The 19,465-nt window shown below is 34.9% G+C and overlaps 1 protein-coding gene across 1 annotated transcript in view; it reads right to left on the minus strand.

Annotated features, from left to right (window-relative positions):
• The window catches only part of LOC109825183 (uncharacterized protein At4g06598-like), a 22,123-nt gene continuing 5,372 nt past the window's right edge, over positions 2,715-19,465 (minus strand). The window contains exons 3-5 of the mRNA XM_020391956.1: positions 12,903-12,978; positions 12,651-12,777; positions 2,715-3,224 (exon numbers count right to left, since the gene is read on the minus strand). Coding sequence (XP_020247545.1) covers positions 2,977-3,224; positions 12,651-12,777; positions 12,903-12,978 — 451 coding nt within the window. The 3' untranslated portion in view covers positions 2,715-2,976. The remainder of the gene's footprint in view (positions 3,225-12,650; positions 12,778-12,902; positions 12,979-19,465) is intronic.

Genomic DNA, 19,465 nt, shown 5'->3' on the forward strand with positions numbered 1-19,465 from the left:
CAACTGGAAACAAAACTTCAACCGGCAATGCATGAGGGGCTTGGTGTAGCACGAAATTTTTTTTTCAACCAGATTGCTAAGTAACCTACCAAGAGGGTTGTTGGCTGAATTTGCTTCTAAGCGTGCCACAAGAATGTCTGAACTTGGTGCCCCAGGGAAATTTGACGTCTGCGGTACCAGTGGTATAAGTCTGTGCACCTATCTTCTCAATCAGTCTATTGATATCAGAAGGAGTTAGGGGTGCCAACTCATAGATTTCCTTTCCAAAATGGTCTTCCAAGTGCTTGAACAAATAACCTGAGAACTATTTCAAGCTGAGCTGAGGAGACTTCTTCTTAGCCTTGACATCTACACCCGCCAGGGCGGTCTGATAATGGCATGTAAGCTTCCATAGGATGTTATATCCGACGAGTGCACCCGGCCATAACACCTGAAACCATTGATAGGTAGCTCCCTTCCTAGCCTCGCAAGGTGATTTCTCACGGTGTTAGCCCTGATCGGCGGCTCATTTTGTGGAACTTCATATTGTCCCAATACATTGGGATGAAGTCCACGAACATAACTCCTATCACTGGAGCTCGAAGTCTTGTGTCGAGTGATAAAGCCACAATGAACACGTTCTTGATCCTCTGTCAAGCACCACGGCATCTCACGTGTCATGGCTTGCTTCCTCAGGTGTGTTAAAGTGTATTGGCAGGGAATTGGGGGAAGGAATCTAAGGCTCCCTTCATATTCATTCAACCACTTCTCTGCGTCAAGGGTCAAAATTTTGGGATCTTCTACAGAGTCACTGAATAAATAGTTGGGCTTCCTCAGAGGTTGAGTAACACTTGGATCCTTGGTGAGCGGGGCATCCGTGATTAGCCGTCGCACTGTACGACGACTCCCTTCACACACGAGCTTGGGGATTTTCTCATGCCCGTTCATGTCAAATTAGGGTGCCTCATCAATAAGTGGTGTCTCATCAGAGGAGGCAAAATCCCCACCACTTTGACTGCTCACTGCGTGGGGAGAAAACACTTCTGAAGGGAAATTAACTGCCGCGAATAAAGGTTGATTTGTCAAGCCCAGTTAAAAGAATATTTCTAAGGCAAAATAAGGAGTCAAACTCATCCCGCAAATCTGCCAGGTAGAGTCACTATCTTGTGATTTACGAGACGATTACTGTTGTTTTGCACATGAGGGACAACGTACATTGTCACGTAAACAACAAGATAATATACTATGCCCTACGGATAGCGAGACAATGTAAAATCGTCTCTTTTGTCTTGAGACGTGTTTTGACCAAACAAAACACATTCATTAAGCATCGATCCCCACAAAGGAGGATACCGGCTCTTCTTGAATGCCTCACGAAGGAGAACAAACGAGGATATACGTTCAAAATTTTAACTTTTGAATTGATAAAAGTTGAGAAATCTCACCTCCAAAAGATGTAGCAGCGGGCTCCTCTCTCTCTGCTGGCTGAGAAGCTAAACTACTCCTCAGGACACGCGATCTCTTGGGAGACATCATCAAAATAGGATTTTGATTGAAAACCTACAAGAAGAAGTTAGGGTTTTGGATAATATTTCAAGCAAAGGATGAAAAACTCATAAACAAGCACCCTTGGGATCAGCTCTTACCAAGAATCGACAAATATCAAACTTCAGTGGAGAGGAAACGAGGGAAAATGCAAGTTTTAGCCAAAATCCAATAAAAAGTTAGGTTTTTTATGGTTAAACTCAAATTAAACCTTGAATACACCCAAAACTAAGCCAGGAAAAAAATCATGATTAACAGCAAAAACATGTTTCCTCCTAGCCAAAGATGACCCAACACCTCCAAAAAACCAAAACCACAACCCAACTCCCTCACGCTTCAGAAAGGCATAAACCAGGCAGGAGACTATGAAAAGCTTCTCTCAACCTCGCACCCTTCTTCTGAGATGAGGCCCTTGTCCAAGGTCGAAGATATAAAAGGATACTGGAAGTTAGATAATCAATATTACAATCAACTCCTTTAAAGATTTTTTGTTGTTTCTTGCTATCCATAAGCACCAACAGTAAGTTGGAACCATGATCTCCCAAAAATTCGACCATGGCTTGAGGTAATAAAGTTTCCATAGGAATGTATCTGGTCATGGAGATTTGAGGGCCAAGAATCAACTCCCAAATAATCAAAGAACAACTTTCAAATTTTGGAACTGAATGAGCAAAAATAGAACTAGTGATCATTGTTTCCATCTTACAATTACAGAACACACCATTCGTATCTCCCTCCTAACCCTTTTCACAAAGTTGAGCTTTCGTTTGCAATCTTTTCTTTGATAAGATCAAAAGGAAAGCTCTAACTTTGCAGAAGTTCACCTTATAAATTCCAGAAGAGTTTAAACACCAAGAGGCTTCATCCTTCAGCATGTCAGGTTTGAAGTATGGAAGGAAATCTAGTAAATTTGATGTAGGAAAAAAAAAATCAAATGTTACTAATGTAAGTGGTAAACACGCTCAAGGCTTTATTCTGCTCGTTTAACAACCTTAATTTTAGTACAAATCCGCTTAACAACAATTGACTCAACAGGGAACCAGGAGGAAACACCAAAGTTTCATATTATTAGACCCAGTTCTTTAGCAAATGCTACAGACATCAATATTACTTTACATACAAACAAGATCACAATCAAAAAGCTTGAACCCAGATTATAGACACATCTGCCTGCCAGATTCACAGGCTTGTGAGGATATCACCCTCCACATGATATCATAGCTTTTATTAGAAAAGAAAAACCAGGCCAAGTAACAAATTGTGTAGACATTCATAAGATTACAGATATATGAAAAGAAAATAAAACTAGAAGACCCTAACACCTCCGACTAGTCGGCTGAAAATTAGTTGAAGCCAACTGCCAGGTGCATGTACTGAAAGCAAAAGGTAAAAGAGATGAAGGCTAAATTCTGAATTATTCCCCTATACTAAATTGGCATGAGGAGTGTATCTCTAAGTATGGAGTGGGTCAGCGACTGGATCCTGCTTAGAACTCGAATCCTTTTGCTGTGATGGAAGATTGCTGAATTGTGAGCCAAGGTCTCTACTGTTACTGCGCCTATGGTTAGAAGCACGATTTCTATGCTGCCTTTGCCTCTGCATCTGCTGTTGTGGATGTTGTTGCTGCTGTCGCTGCTGCTGACAATGATGAGGAAATCCTCGAAGACGAGAAATCTCTCTTTCCAACATTTCCTGCTCAACTGCAATACACAAACCTCCTTCAAGTTATTCCAATTTTGAACTGGGTCACAAGAAGCAAATATATGGTACTAATACAATTCAATAAGCAAAAAAAAAAAAAAGCAAATTATTTTGGCCCATTAAAACTACTCAGGGTGGGCAGAGGTCCTCAAAGCAGCAAATTGATTGACCGTGGTCAAAGTTAACCTAACTTGTAGTTAACATATTTCAAAGTGTCAATCACTTTAAGTATTATCATTATAGTTTAGTTTGTATAACATCAACTGTTACCAATATCTATACTGAAAATGAAATGACAAACCTTCCTCATTGAGTAAAAACATCACTTCCTGCAACAGGAAACAAAGAAGTATCTCTTCAAGTTTCTGCACATCCAGTAATTACAGATAGGAACTTCATAGTCATACATCTCTATTACATGTAATATTAGTTCTCAATTTTACAAAATTTTCTCCCTAAGACCAGTAGTTTTCAGTGCCAAGCATCGCGACAAAGAGTGACCAACATAGTACTTTCACCCGATATCCGATACTTAAAAACTTGATCCACCATAACTGAAAATACTTTACTGTCAACTTTATTGCATATGTCTTTCCTCGACGAACTATGGACTTTAATTTATAAGCTTATCAACAAAGTGAGCAATAATGCACAAATATGACCAGTTGTGTGAAGAAAATTGTTAAATTCAAATTTAGAAAAGATGTGGTAAACATATCAGATAGATTTTCTATAATCCTTATAGACATTCATACACAATTTTGTGATTGCATTTTGTGTACTATTTGGAACCTCATGATTGTGGAAGAAAAGAATGCACGTGCTGTATTAAAAAACCCATGTATGACCAAGCTAAATGCTTATTTATTGAAAAATACAGTTTTTACAAGCTACGTTGACTCTTCTCATTATCAAAATGATAATTACTTAAAGGTACGTTTGGCAACCCACCAAAAACTAAACTAGGATCAATTCTGGCCCAATTCTATCCTATACTAGTTCTAGTTTGGACCAGGAGGAAGATGTCCAAACTGAAACTCGTTTAGCAGCCAAAATTTGGCCTACAAAAACTAGGTCAGTTATGGTTAAGTTTTTTTGCCAAAAAAAATATCCAAAACTGGGCTAGGTTCACTCTTCAGACAGTTTTAAAGGGTTGCCAAACATCCCCTTAGTGTGCAAGTTCCTTCTTCATTCTTTGTTGTAGTTTGAACAAATTGTTGGACAAATATCAGGTCTCCTCTTTTCAGGGCACCTCATAATGTGATTATTAAGGTGTCTAATACCTCTGAAAATACATCCATCACATTCAAACAAGCAATGTTTACATTTCACTCTCGTAGTGTTGATTCCATCAGCTATTTTCTAAACTTTTATTTATTTTATCAAAATCTAATCATACTTCAGAAGTTAACCTTTTTTCTTCGTAGGTTTTTCATCAATTTTACTAAGACTCTTCACAAGTAGATCCAATAGAGTGTTCATCATAAAAGCATGAACTGAAAGATCGTACATGATTTTTGTTCATTCATAAAATTAAAAATAACTTAATCAAAAAAATATACAATGATACAATCTGCAAACAGATCAAAGATAAAACTGTAAATAAAAATAAAAAAAAGAAATTCAAGCTAATGACTTGAATCTTTTCCCAAACAAATTAGAGTTGCAAGCTCACTTTGTAGATGGATGATGACTTGATGAGAGACAGTAGATGCACACGCAAGAATGCGCAAGCATGAGCCACTAGACACACACAAAAGTATATATACACACTGATAAAAAGACATGCCAACACACACATGACGGAAAAGGTCCAGTCTGTTTTAAATTAATTGGTAGAGTAAACTACATCAGGACGGATTCAAAGCTGAATCCATCCCATTTAAATTCATGCTAAACCAGCCAAAATGGGACTCAAGTCTGTTAAAGTTAATATACATAACTTAAAACTATCTAAAATACAAGATTTAAGGGCTTAAAGTCTTTTGCCTTGTGTGGTAAAATGGAAGGTCAAAAGTAGCATATTGCTAAATATAGAATTTTGGTTAATATATATACGTATATATAAATATATGTGTGTGTCATGCATGCATGTGTGCGTGTGTGTAAATGTATGTATGTATGTACGTAAATGTGTGTGTCTATACATATATGTATACATATAAAATACACACACACACAAACACACACATATATATAGAGAGAGTTGATCTTATGTCAACTTAAGTGGATGTCCACCAAACTTCCTAGCCACTCATTTATATATATAAAAAACCTCTTCATATCTTTTATGGATTCCTAGGCAACATCAATGGCTAAAAAGTTTGGTAGATAACTTTTTGCTATCCACTTAAGTTGATACAAGTTTTGCTATATATATATATATATATATATATATATATATATATAGTCCACCAAACTTCCTAGCCACTCATTTATTATTATAATAAACCTTTTCATATCATGTAAAGATCCCTAGGAAATATGAGTGGCTAAAAAGTTTGGTGGATAATTTTTTGCTATCCACTTAAGTTGATATAAGTTTTGCTATATATATATATATATAGAGAGAGAGATATTAATGGGTATCCTTGTCATTGGAGAGGATTTTCTCATTGACGCCTATGTGGCACAATCCTCACCATCCTCATAAAGTATATATATATATATATATATATTATATATATATATATATATATATATATATATATATGAGAAAAATGGGTATACTTGGTAGCCAAGGATCCTTGGTAGTGATGTGGACACATCTTGTCAATACATGCAGCACTTGAAGAGGAGCGCTCACCAACAATCCAAGGTGTGATGTATGGACAAGATGTGTGCCACATCAGCTACCGTAAGGATCTTGCGAAGTATACCCATATTCCTCTATATATATATATATATAATAATATATAATATTATATTTATATATATATAATATAATATATAGAGAGAGAGAGAGTATATATATATATATATATATAATTAATATATATAGTATATAGTATATATATACTATATATATATATGTGGTGTGTGTGTCGTGTGTGTGCTGTAAGTATATATGTATCATATTATGGTATGTATATGAATATGTAATGTATATAAATCTATATACGATATGTATGTATGTATTATTCTATATACACCATACAGATAATATGTGTGTCGCTGTATACACACCCACACGTTACACACACATAATCAATGAGTTGCGTAGTCTAAGAGTAATTAATATGCGAAATTCATAAGATTATAAGAGTTTGCTTAGGCAGCTTAAGATCCATGATAAAACAAATAGATGTTGAATATATATATAATATATATATAATATATATAATATAGATTGTTAGTAATATGATATATTAACAGCACCGCCACCATACGCAGCAAGCGGTACGGATTCCCAACCGAGTTGGTGTTTTTTGCCCAAAAAAATCAAAGCAACATCGCGCCCCTGCTAGCCTTCGCTGAAAAAAAAGACCCCAAGCTCCCCTCCTCCATGCTCTTTCATTTTCTTGCGGTGCTTCTCCTTTCGCTACTGCTGGCCCGGGCGTAGCTCGACCCCTCATCTGATCTCCGCGCCTCACGATCGAACACCTCGCTGGACGAGGCGGCTCGGCGCGGTCGGGCGAGCGCCCGAGCCCAGTGCGATTCGGCACGAGGGCTAATCATGCAGCGTGGCAAGAGGGGAAAATTGCGGGTTAAACTAGAGCCAGGTGTCGATACAGCTCGATGTGGAAGGTGTTGGGCGCAGATGGGAGTGGAGCGCGAGATGCTCTTTGTCCGCGAAGTCGGAGAGCAGACCGGAAGCATTCCCATGTGGGAGCTCGTTTCGGGGAAGAGAAACGGGCGCGTGGGATGGAGGAGTTAATGGTGGGATGTTGAGGCCGCGCGCGGGGAGGCGGAGCGAGGCATGATATATATATAATATTAATATATATATATATATATATATATATATATATTATATATATATATATATATATATATATATAATTATATATATATATAATATAATATAGAAAGACGAGAGCAGATATTAATGGGTTCCTTGTCAATAGAGAGGATTGTTCTCCTAATACGCCTCTAAAATCACATGATTGAGCGACATTATGGATTGATCCGCTCCGTTGAACGCTTGATCTCAATATTTCATAAACCCCGAACACAACCAAGTTTGGGGAAATGTCGTCGTCGTTTGACCCTCCATCGAGCATGTGCAGAAGTTTTATTCATGCAAAACCAGTTAAAATTGAGTACGAGTGATGAAGGGTCAAACGACGATGGTTTCTACCCCAACTTGGTGTGGTGGGGTTGAGAAAATGCAGGATCAAGTTCAACGCGAGCCGGATCATCCGATATATGGTCCTCAATCATGTGATTTTTAGAGGCCGTCAATTACGGAGGAAAATCCTCTCCATATGACAAGGATACCGCATTAAATCTCATATATATATATATATATATATAATATATATATATAATATATATATAGTATATATATCATATTAGAGAGAGAGAGAGAGAGAGATTTAATGGGTTATCCTTGTTCATAGGAGGAGATTTCCCTCGCTTGACGCCTATGGTGGCACAATCTAATCATCCTCCAGTAAAGTTATGGCATCATCAAATCCTCCACCCAATTCACATTCTGTTCCTTTCGTTCGCTTATCTACTTTATGAGTATGCATAGGGATTGTACCACAATAGAGCTCATAGGAGAAACTCCCTCCTATGACAAGCCATACCCATTAATCCTCATATATATATATATATATATCATATAATAATATATAGTATACCATACATATATATATATATAAGAGAGAGAAGAGAAACGTATGTCAACTGAAGTGGACGTCCACTAAGTTCATTAGTCTTGAATGATTCACTTGATTGCAGCTATATTATGGATGATCTCCGCTGCCACTTGTAACTTGAATCTACATATTGATAAAACCCAACAAGCACCAAATTAGGTGTGAAACGCCGTCTTTGTTTGACCACTTATCCACTCGATCTAATATTTAACGTTTTTTGAGTGAATAGAACTTTTTACATGGCTATCGAGGAGGTCAAACTCACGACGTCTACCCTAGAATAAGGTGGTTAGGTTTAGAATTATATATCAGTTAAACAAGCGATACACCGATAATATGCATAATCAAGGTGAATCATTCAATGACTAATAAACTTAGTGGACGTGCACTATGCTAAGTTGATATAAGTTTTTTCTATATATATATATATATAGTATATATCTATATATATATATATATATATATACATGTAATATGTTAATACGTATAGCGTATATGTATATGTAGTGTGAATGTATAATGTATAAATGTGTATATAGGGAGAGAGAGGTATGCATATATATAGGTGTATATATTATCTTGTATGCTATATATGTTACATAATGAGTGTATGTATGTTGTATATGTGTAAAATATATGTTTATAAAATATGATGCATATATATAGGTTAAATATATATCTGTATATGTATTTGTATATGTATAACATATATGTAATGTAATGTATGTTATTGTTAATATATTGTAATGCGTTTATATATATATTATATAATATATGATATATAATTATATATATAGATATATATATATATATAAAAGATTAATGAGTAATCCTTGTATAGGAGGAGATTTTCCTCCATTGTCACCATAATGTGGCACAATCCCCACCATTCTCGATAAAAATAGCACAAATTCCTACCAACTCACACTCTCTCCTCATTACAAGGCCAACGTGACAACAGAACTAGTTAATCTGGTGAATGAAAAAAATGGTGTGCAAGTTTTAGAACTTTATTAGTTTTGTCTTCATTCGGCGATCATAATTATGTTTTTCATATGTGCAGACAGTTTGCTCAGCGATCACGAGTAAGGAAACTCCAGTACATTGCTGAGCTGGAAAGAAATGTCCATGCATTACAGGCAAGTCTTGATCGACTGGGAAAAGGGTTACCTTGGTAATATATATCTCTAGAATGAGGGAAATGATTTTATAGAAGCATCTCTATTCTGACTGCAATATCCAATCATGTGCATTTTGCCTATAGGCAGAAGGATTTGAAATTCCTGCGGAAATTGAATTTTTGAGTCAGCAGAACCATTTATTGAGCTTGGAGAATACAGCTTTAAAGCAACGACTTGATAGCCTTTCACAAGAGCATATTATAAAATGCTGTAAGTGTTTAATTAAAAGTTTCATGCATATCATGCATGTGCTCTTCCCTCCACATTGATATTTTATATGAACAATCTGAATATTTATGTGGATGTATGATTGCTCATCTATACCCTAGACACTGAATACGGGCATGAATCTTTAATACAAAGGGCTATAACACAACACATGCATATCCATACCTTTTTGCTCTTTGTTAATTCAAATTCTTGTTTTAGCACTTCTATGCAGATTATATAGTCAATAAATTTGAATTATTTAGTATCTAAAAATATAGAGGCGTCTATGAAACCTCGCCTACTCACTGATTAAGTAGCACTTTTCACAGCCATTATTTTTGCAAATAGGATTAACGCTTTTTGGTTGTAAGTTGGCATATTGAAAGGACAGAAAATTCTTACTGCAGCATTCTTGGGTCTGGATGCATGGCTAAGAAAAATATCTATTCCTCTTCCAAAGATTTATTGAGGTGCCAGACTCATATATAGATGTATTCCTAGATGGTATCCCTCCAGCACGCATACAAACAAGATTTATAACTATTTCTCTGTTATCTATTATATATAAATTTGCATATATCACCCTTCAACTGTACCTCCTTTAGACCCCCCTCAATTGGCTTGGTAGCACCCTTGGGATTTTGTCCAGACCCTATTTATTAACTTTCCCATCAACAAAAGTCACATTCAATGCATGTTACCAGACATTTATGTGAGGTTTCCCTAAGTAAGTATTTTCCTTATGTTTACATCTCTGACAATTCCTAAATCTAACTGGAGCTGCACCTCATACGCTCACGCACAAGCATCCCTCCTCCCCAACTCCTACCGAACATCGTGCACCTTCCTTTTTGTGCACAAAATGACATATTGTGTGTTTTGTTCCTTCATTCAGCACAGGATCATGTATCCCGCCCATTTCTTGCTCCATCTTTTCTCTTGCATAGAATCTTGTGTTTCGCATTTAATTCCTGAATTTGCAAGTTAGCACCTGTCACCCTTGACACTCTCTCCAGACCCTATCTGTTTTAACCTTTTCGTCTCAATAGACTACATGAAGACATGTTACCCAACATAAGTGTAAATGGCCTAATCAGGTAGATGCAAAATAAGTGGTCTTATCAATGAGTTGTTGTAGTCTAATAATCAACAATATGCATAATTAATTAAGATTCGTCTAAGAGTTTGTAAGAGTTTAAATCGTGATAAAATGATTGGATGTTGAATATATATGTATGTATGTATGTATGTATATACATATGTATGTATGTATGTATATGTATATATATATATATGTACAAATGTATGTATGTATATGCATATGTATATATATGTATATGTATATGTGTAAGTATATATGCATATGTATGTGTGTATATGTATATGTGTGTGTGTATATATGTATGTATATATACATATGTATGTATGTATATGTATATGTATATATATGTGTGTGTGTGTGTGTATCCATATGTATTTATGTATATGTATATGTATAAATATATATACACACAAACATACATATACGTATGTATGTATACATATATGTGTGTGTTTATATATACATATGTATGTATGTTTGTATATGTATATATATATATATATATATATATATATATACATATACAAACATACATACATATGTATATATAAACACACACATATATGTATACATACATACGTATATGTATGTTTGTGTGTATATATATTTATACATATACATATACATAAATACATATGGATACACACACACACACACATATATATACATATACATATACATACATACATATGTATATATACATACATATATACACACACACATATACATATACACACATACATATGCATATATACTTACACATATACATATACATATATATACATATGCATATACATACATACATTTGTACATATATATATATATACATATACATACATACATACATATGTATATACATACATACATACATACATATATATTCAACATCCAATCATTTTATCACGATTTAAACTCTTACAAACTCTTAGACGAATCTTAATTAATTATGCATATTGTTGATTATTAGACTACAACAACTCATTGATAAGACCACTTATTTTGCATCTACCTGATTAGGCCATTTACACTTATGTTGGGTAACATGTCTTCATGTAGTCTATTGAGACGAAAAGGTTAAAACAGATAGGGTCTGGAGAGAGTGTCAAGGGTGACAGGTGCTAACTTGCAAATTCAGGAATTAAATGCGAAACACAAGATTCTATGCAAGAGAAAAGATGGAGCAAGAAATGGGCGGGATACATGATCCTGTGCTGAATGAAGGAACAAAACACACAATATGTCATTTTGTGCACAAAAAGGAAGGTGCACGATGTTCGGTAGGAGTTGGGGAGGAGGGATGCTTGTGCGTGAGCGTATGAGGTGCAGCTCCAGTTAGATTTAGGAATTGTCAGAGATGTAAACATAAGGAAAATACTTACTTAGGGAAACCTCACATAAATGTCTGGTAACATGCATTGAATGTGACTTTTGTTGATGGGAAAGTTAATAAATAGGGTCTGGACAAAATCCCAAGGGTGCTACCAAGCCAATTGAGGGGGGTCTAAAGGAGGTACAGTTGAAGGGTGATATATGCAAATTTATATATAATAGATAACAGAGAAATAGTTATAAATCTTGTTTGTATGCGTGCTGGAGGGATACCATCTAGGAATACATCTATATATGAGTCTGGCACCTCAATAAATCTTTGGAAGAGGAATAGATATTTTTCTTAGCCATGCATCCAGACCCAAGAATGCTGCAGTAAGAATTTTCTGTCCTTTCAATATGCCAACTTACAACCAAAAAGCGTTAATCCTATTTGCAAAAATAATGGCTGTGAAAAGTGCTACTTAATCAGTGAGTAGGCGAGGTTTCATAGACGCCTCTATATTTTTAGATACTAAATAATTCAAATTTATTGACTATATAATCTGCATAGAAGTGCTAAAACAAGAATTTGAATTAACAAAGAGCAAAAAGGTATGGATATGCATGTGTTGTGTTATAGCCCTTTGTATTAAAGATTCATGCCCGTATTCAGTGTCTAGGGTATAGATGAGCAATCATACATCCACATAAATATTCAGATTGTTCATATAAAATATCAATGTGGAGGGAAGAGCACATGCATGATATGCATGAAACTTTTAATTAAACACTTACAGCATTTTATAATATGCTCTTGTGAAAGGCTATCAAGTCGTTGCTTTAAAGCTGTATTCTCCAAGCTCAATAAATGGTTCTGCTGACTCAAAAATTCAATTTCCGCAGGAATTTCAAATCCTTCTGCCTATAGGCAAAATGCACATGATTGGATATTGCAGTCAGAATAGAGATGCTTCTATAAAATCATTTCCCTCATTCTAGAGATATATATTACCAAGGTAACCCTTTTCCCAGTCGATCAAGACTTGCCTGTAATGCATGGACATTTCTTTCCAGCTCAGCAATGTACTGGAGTTTCCTTACTCGTGATCGCTGAGCAAACTGTCTGCACATATGAAAAACATAATTATGATCGCCGAATGAAGACAAAACTAATAAAGTTCTAAAACTTGCACACCATTTTTTTCATTCACCAGATTAACTAGTTCTGTTGTCACGTTGGCCTTGTAATGATAACTCAGATAGAGGTCAATACACATGACAATGACACTAAAATAATGTGAGATCATAACTGAAACTGATGTTTGTGCTTCTGGGAATTGTTCACAATTTGTACATCATGTGAGGCAACTAGATTGAATAGAAAGGCAGCCTATATGCAAAATATGTGCGCTAGTGCACAGTAAGAAAAACCAAGCTTCCCTTTTGTGTCAAAAATTCTTTGGTTAAACTGTGAAAGATGATTCCTAGGTTACACTAAAAGCAACATTATTATTCAACTTTCAATGACTAATTTTTGACACCCGAAAGAAACCTTTGTTCACAGATAAATTTTCAGGAAATTATCCAAACACAATCCAGCAAGAGTTGACAAAAGATAGGATAATAAGTTAATAACCATAAACATATAAGCAACGAAAGAAACATGTCCTATTTATCTCATTTTCAGCTAATATTCTGACTAAAAATTAATGCAATTGCTTCGATCAATTAAGTCATTTAGCAAGCAAAAACTGTTGAGGACATTCTGCAATTAATAAGCTTAAATTATATGAATATACGCATATGTTTCCTACTCCACAATTGTTTTTCTACATTACATGGCAAATCGTTTTCTTGGTTCTCATCCTGCTTCACCAGATTGGTATCAGTTTAAAGCATTAACAACAGTGTGGCATGCACTGAACAAAATATGGCCCATATAGCATTATTAGTCGAAAGGTTGCTCCCAACACCGACTGCACACCAGAAAGAGTTCAGATAATTATGAAAATGGTGAGAACAGTTAAAATGATGGAGTGAAAGAGGTTGTTCTTATTGCAGTGGATGAAAAGTAAAAGCATACATCAAAGAATAATTTACCTTATTATCGACATACAACAAATTACTTGATGAGTATTAGCATAGTATAAAATGCTGAGAAAGTGGCATAACCACTTTTTTACTACCAATACTGGTGTTGGACGGAAACATCTTTTGCTCTTACTTTATTGGAATTACATCTAGCAAGAAAAAGAAGACTGACTGAAGATACTAACAAGCTAACAAAAATGGTGTTTCGTTGCTATATTATACAAGAAATAAGAATGACAATTAATAAATTATATAAAAGATAAAAACTAATTACTATTCTGTCATAAGATGTTTAAAATAAAAATAGCATTGACGCAGACTTACATGTGAAATTAGAAATCAAATTCTCTATCCATTTCAAATAGAAAATTATGGAGAAAAGGCATTCCTCAAGCCATATGCAATTACCACCAGATGTAGAAAAGAAGCCATACACCCCTGGGAAGTCATATACTGGCATATTTGTGCATACAACTAGGTATAAGAATATAACATTGGATATGTTCTATGGCATACCAAGCCAACCCACTTGTAGCTAGTGATCTATAAATGTTGTTAAGCACAAAATCACTAAGACCAAGAATGTTGGATAATCAGCCATCTTAATAAAATTGATAGTAGTTCAGTACAAGACCCTAGGATTAAGGGCCAGTTTGGTATTGCTAGAGCTTAGGATAACTTATTTATAAAAGTAGCTTATAGAAGTAACTTATACAAGCTGAATATAGCTATTTGGTAATCAAATATTAAAAACTGCTTAAAAAGTAGTGAATGTATTTTGTAGAACTGTGCTTAATGATCATTGTTAAAAGATAAAAGGTATATATAGTATATAAATATAAACTAATAAAAAAGAAAAGGCCACTTTTAAAAGCATCATCAGATTGCTTTTTAAAAAACCGCTTTAAAAGCAGAAGTAGTTTCAATAAGCATGTCAAAAAAGTTTTTACCAAACACTATTATTAGCTGTTTCTTGAAAAAAATAAGCAGAAACAACCTTAGAAAATCATACCAAACTGGGCCTAAGTCTCCAAGGACAACTAAGAATAGAAGTACCATGGGCTACCACAGCTTGGTCACCTGCAATAACTTGTACACCAGCATATACTCATCCCAAGCTGCAATATCAGTTACAGTCTTAAAGAATACAGTCAATTAACTATTACTCTTATGAGACCCAGCAACTAGAGTAGAATGTTAACCACCACAACAGGGAGTTTAAACAATATCCATGCCGTCTTCCACATCTAAATGAAATAATGTTCTGACCTAAGGAAAACAAACCAAAAATCTCCATAATTTTCCCCATGCCCCATATAAGGAAAGGGATTACCTTGTGATGCACCCAAGTATCAGAAATCTGCATCACATTGTCAACAAGGGGGAAAGGACATCACGTCTGAGAGCTTATGTTCCAGCAAAGTAGGTTCATAACAATACATGTTTGTTCACAATGTAAAAAGATGTGTTATAACTACAGAAATTGCAAATTTGAGAACGTCAAACTGCAAAAGTACAAGGTCTTGACAACAGTAAAAGGTACAACTAGTATCAAGACGCAGCTCCAGGAATCAGGAAGTCAAAAAAAGGGAAGCAACTCAAGGTGTCGAGCAAAACATATACCAATAAAAGTAGATTTGGCAAGTAGTTTGCTCCAATTCGAGATAGCTCCAGCATAAAAGAAATACTTTATAGGAAAATCTAATGAGTCCTATTGAATAAATGCCATGAGGAAAGCATGGAGCAACCGAAGCGAATTGAAAATTTCAAAAGCAGTTCAAGTCTAAACATCCCTGTCTCTCATTCATCTTATAGTACCGGAAAAAAGTTTTATCTTGCGAAAAACATCATAACTAGCAAAAGACCTGTAAATCTTAATCAACATTCAGCCCATCTTCCATCATGCAAATCTCACCCCTCCCTGCCTCATTGTAATCTAAACTGCTGTATTTTTGGTTTAGAAAAGTGCAAAATATTAGGGTTTTTTCACATCCTTCACATCCCCTACTTAACTTTTCAGTCATATTCAAGGTTTTAAATATCGGTTATTGGAGATTTATCGGACTGCCAAAATCCTTATCGGATAGCGGAAATCGGGGATATATTGGGGATAAGTAGTATTTATCGGAGTGATATACCGTATGATGTGTGTATATAATATAATACCTCAAATTGTAATCTAACCATACTCCCCTCTTTCATTCTCTCAACCTTCACTAAATAACTAGAGAAAAAACCAACTGAATAGTGAATTTTATTTGTTGTTACAACTTTAGAAGTTGTGTTAAAGGTGTAGTAACCCAACTAATTAAAGTCTTAAAACTTGATTAATAGAGGATTTTTTTTCTTTAATTACAGATTAATTAGCTAATTAAGGGTATTTTAGGGATTTTACCCTAACCCCTGAGTAATTGCCACGTTAATAGTTGTGTGGCTAAATGTTATTTGAAGATTTGGACGGCACCTCTTAACGGGAGAATAAAAACAGAGAAAAACAGAGAAAATCAAAGAAAAATCACAGAAAAAAAAACAATACAGAAATATCACCTCATCTTCTTCAACCCAACCCTCTGAGAACCCAAATTAAAAGTGTGAAAAGAAAAGAAGAAGAAGAAGAGGAAGAAGACAGTAGAAAGGGAAAGGAAAAGAGGGAAAGTTAATCCAAAGGTATGAACCATTTCCCATGTTAATTTCTTGATTTAGAAGAGGAATTGTTATAGAAATCTTAGTAAATTGAATCAAAATAGGATGAATAAGGGAATTAATTTGTTATGAAAAAAAAAAGGAATCTAGGGTTTTCAAGAGGAATTTCTTATGTGTTTAGGAGGCATGAAATAAACTGAAAAAAAAAATTAATTAAATTAAGCTAACCTTGTTTTTTGGGGGGGTTTCCGTCGTCGGCCTCTCCTCGTCGTCCGCCGGTTTTGGTCGCCGGCGGGCTCCTCGTCGCCGTCCCACTTCCATGGCGGAGAGAAAGAGAGGGAGAGAGAGAGAGAGATGGAAGAGAGAGGGAGAGAAAGATGAGAGGAGAGGAGAAGAAAACCGAAGGAAAAAAAAAAGGAACAGATGAGGAGAAAGAGGAACGGAAGAAAGAAAAAAAAAAGAAAAAGAAAAAGAAACGAAGAAGAGATGATCACGGTGTAATATAAGAAGAGGAAAGTATGTTTTAAGCCCCTGACATACTTAAATTTTTTTTGAAACAAACTTATAGTTTGAAAAAGGACTAGAAAATATTTATTAAGCCCCTGCTTTTGTGTTCAGTTGTAAACAAGTCCAGACTGATGAATAAACAATAAATTTCGAACTGGTATAATTCCTCTAACCCCTGCATTATTATAAGTTACTAGAAAGTCCAATAGCTAGTATATGAGAGTTTATAAAATTTTGATAAATTGCTAAAACTAACATATAGCTCGTATGGACTGTAGAATTTAATCTTATTGATTTATTTGAGTTTATTGACTCTAGATAATGATTAAATTACCCATAATATATGTTTGTTCTGAATTAATAGTTAGTCATATATCTTACATTAATAGGTTTTGGCTGAATTTCGGAGATAATATTTTGAGAAAGTCTGAACCACATAAGAGGTGAGCTTCATTTTCACTAGGATTTTTATAATATGAAATGACATGAGTTCTATAGTTTGATTTATCTTGTGGATAAAAATAAATAAATAAATAATATGTACTTTTATGTATATAAGATTGAACTATTTCTTGTATGTTCGGGTCTATACTATCTTTAAATGGTCGTGACCACTAGAGGTGAGTTCATTTCTCACTAGTATTTTTATAATATGAAATGACATGAGTTCTATATTTGATTTATCTTGTGATAAAATAAATAAATAAATAATATGTCTTTTTATGTATATAAAGATTTGACCTATTTCTGTTGTGGTCTATCCTATAATACTATGTTAACCTCGCACAATATATGAAAAGCTAATTTGATCTGTATATAAAATATGAAAAAATAAATTTGGCTCTCATGCAATTTTCAAATAATCGTGGACATTGTTTTATCTGAATAATTTGATGAGGTATTTGGAACGTATTTCAACAGTTTAACGGATTCAAAGACTCTTTGTGACTTAGTATCTGATAAAGGAAAAATCTGTAAACTGTTTTAACAGAAATGAGGAGCTTTACCTTGTCAATTTCATTTGAAATATCTGCAAATTCTGTATGCAAAGTATTTATCATTTGATATGTGATCTCGATGTTTTCAAACCCTCAAATAGTCCACTATGAATTAGTTCTGCCTGCCATATGGTGAATGCACCTTTATTTGGCCCTTCTGTATTTGGTCTTGGCCCTTCTGTATTGGCCCTTCTGAAATCTGTTCTGGCCCCTCTGTATTTGGCCAGTAGCCTATGGCAGTGTTAGGTGCATTCGGTTCCCGGGAATTATCTGTTATCTGATGCGGTTACGCATTCCCTTGCTACTGGGCTAAAATTCGTAGCCTTAGTGTGACCTATGGGGTGACTTTTACATTCATGAAATACTCATCGAGAAATAAGATTCTGATAATTTGACTGTGAAATTAAGAAAACAACAATTCTCTGATTTTGCCCAAATTAGTAGTTCTTTTCTTCTTAATGTTTACCTTGATAAAAAAAAAGTTTGATTTCAAGAAATTTCACAATTTATTCGGTTGCACATGAGAAAGAAAATATAATTGTTGTATTCTTTCTTAAAAATGACAATATTACGATATTTGGATCGTAGTTTATTATCTTTGAATTTCTCATGCAAATTTTGCAATTTCGTTATTTATGAGAATTATTCTTATTACTATTTTATTAGTTATCTAGGAACTCTAGTGGGAAATGTTCTCACTGAGCGCTAGCTCATTCCGTTGTTTTTAATATTTTTTTCAGATCAGGCGTAGCTTCCTACTAGCCGACTTTTAGTTTGAACTTTTGGCTGAGAGGCGTTATATGGAGGGCCTCTTCATTTTGATGTTACCTTCAGCACCATTTATTTTGTTTTGTAAAATGCTTATGACGGTGAGCTTGTGGGCTGTAAGTACCGATCAAATATATAGTTGCTCTGACTTCTATCATCAGCAGGTTTATGAATATTTGAAATAAACTATGTGATATGAAGTGCCAGGCTTGACCCGTGCATAAGACTTGTCTTAGGCATTGGTCGCTGCTGTTGCGCACCCCGTATTTTATGATATTCCGCTGTAGTTTCGGGGCGTGACAGTAAGGTGGTATCAGAGCTTAGGTTTCGACGTTAGAAACCTTGTAGGGCACGCTATCATAGAGTATATGCGCTAGATGAGTGTTAGCGTATGGATCAATTATGTGATATATGTCTGTGTACATACGTATATATATATATATATATGTATGCATATAAATATTTTATAGTAAAACCTTTTAGGGTTCATTAAGGAGTGCTTAGATGTTTATTTTATTTTACTTTGTCCTTTTTCTTCAGTAAGCTGATGGATGGTTCCCCTTTTGTAGGATGGCGGGAACCAATTCATCTTCCAGTTCGTCA

This window comes from Asparagus officinalis, chromosome 10, assembly GCF_001876935.1.
Source record: "Asparagus officinalis chromosome 10, Aspof.V1, whole genome shotgun sequence".
Classification (NCBI taxonomy): Eukaryota; Viridiplantae; Streptophyta; class Magnoliopsida; order Asparagales; family Asparagaceae; genus Asparagus; species Asparagus officinalis.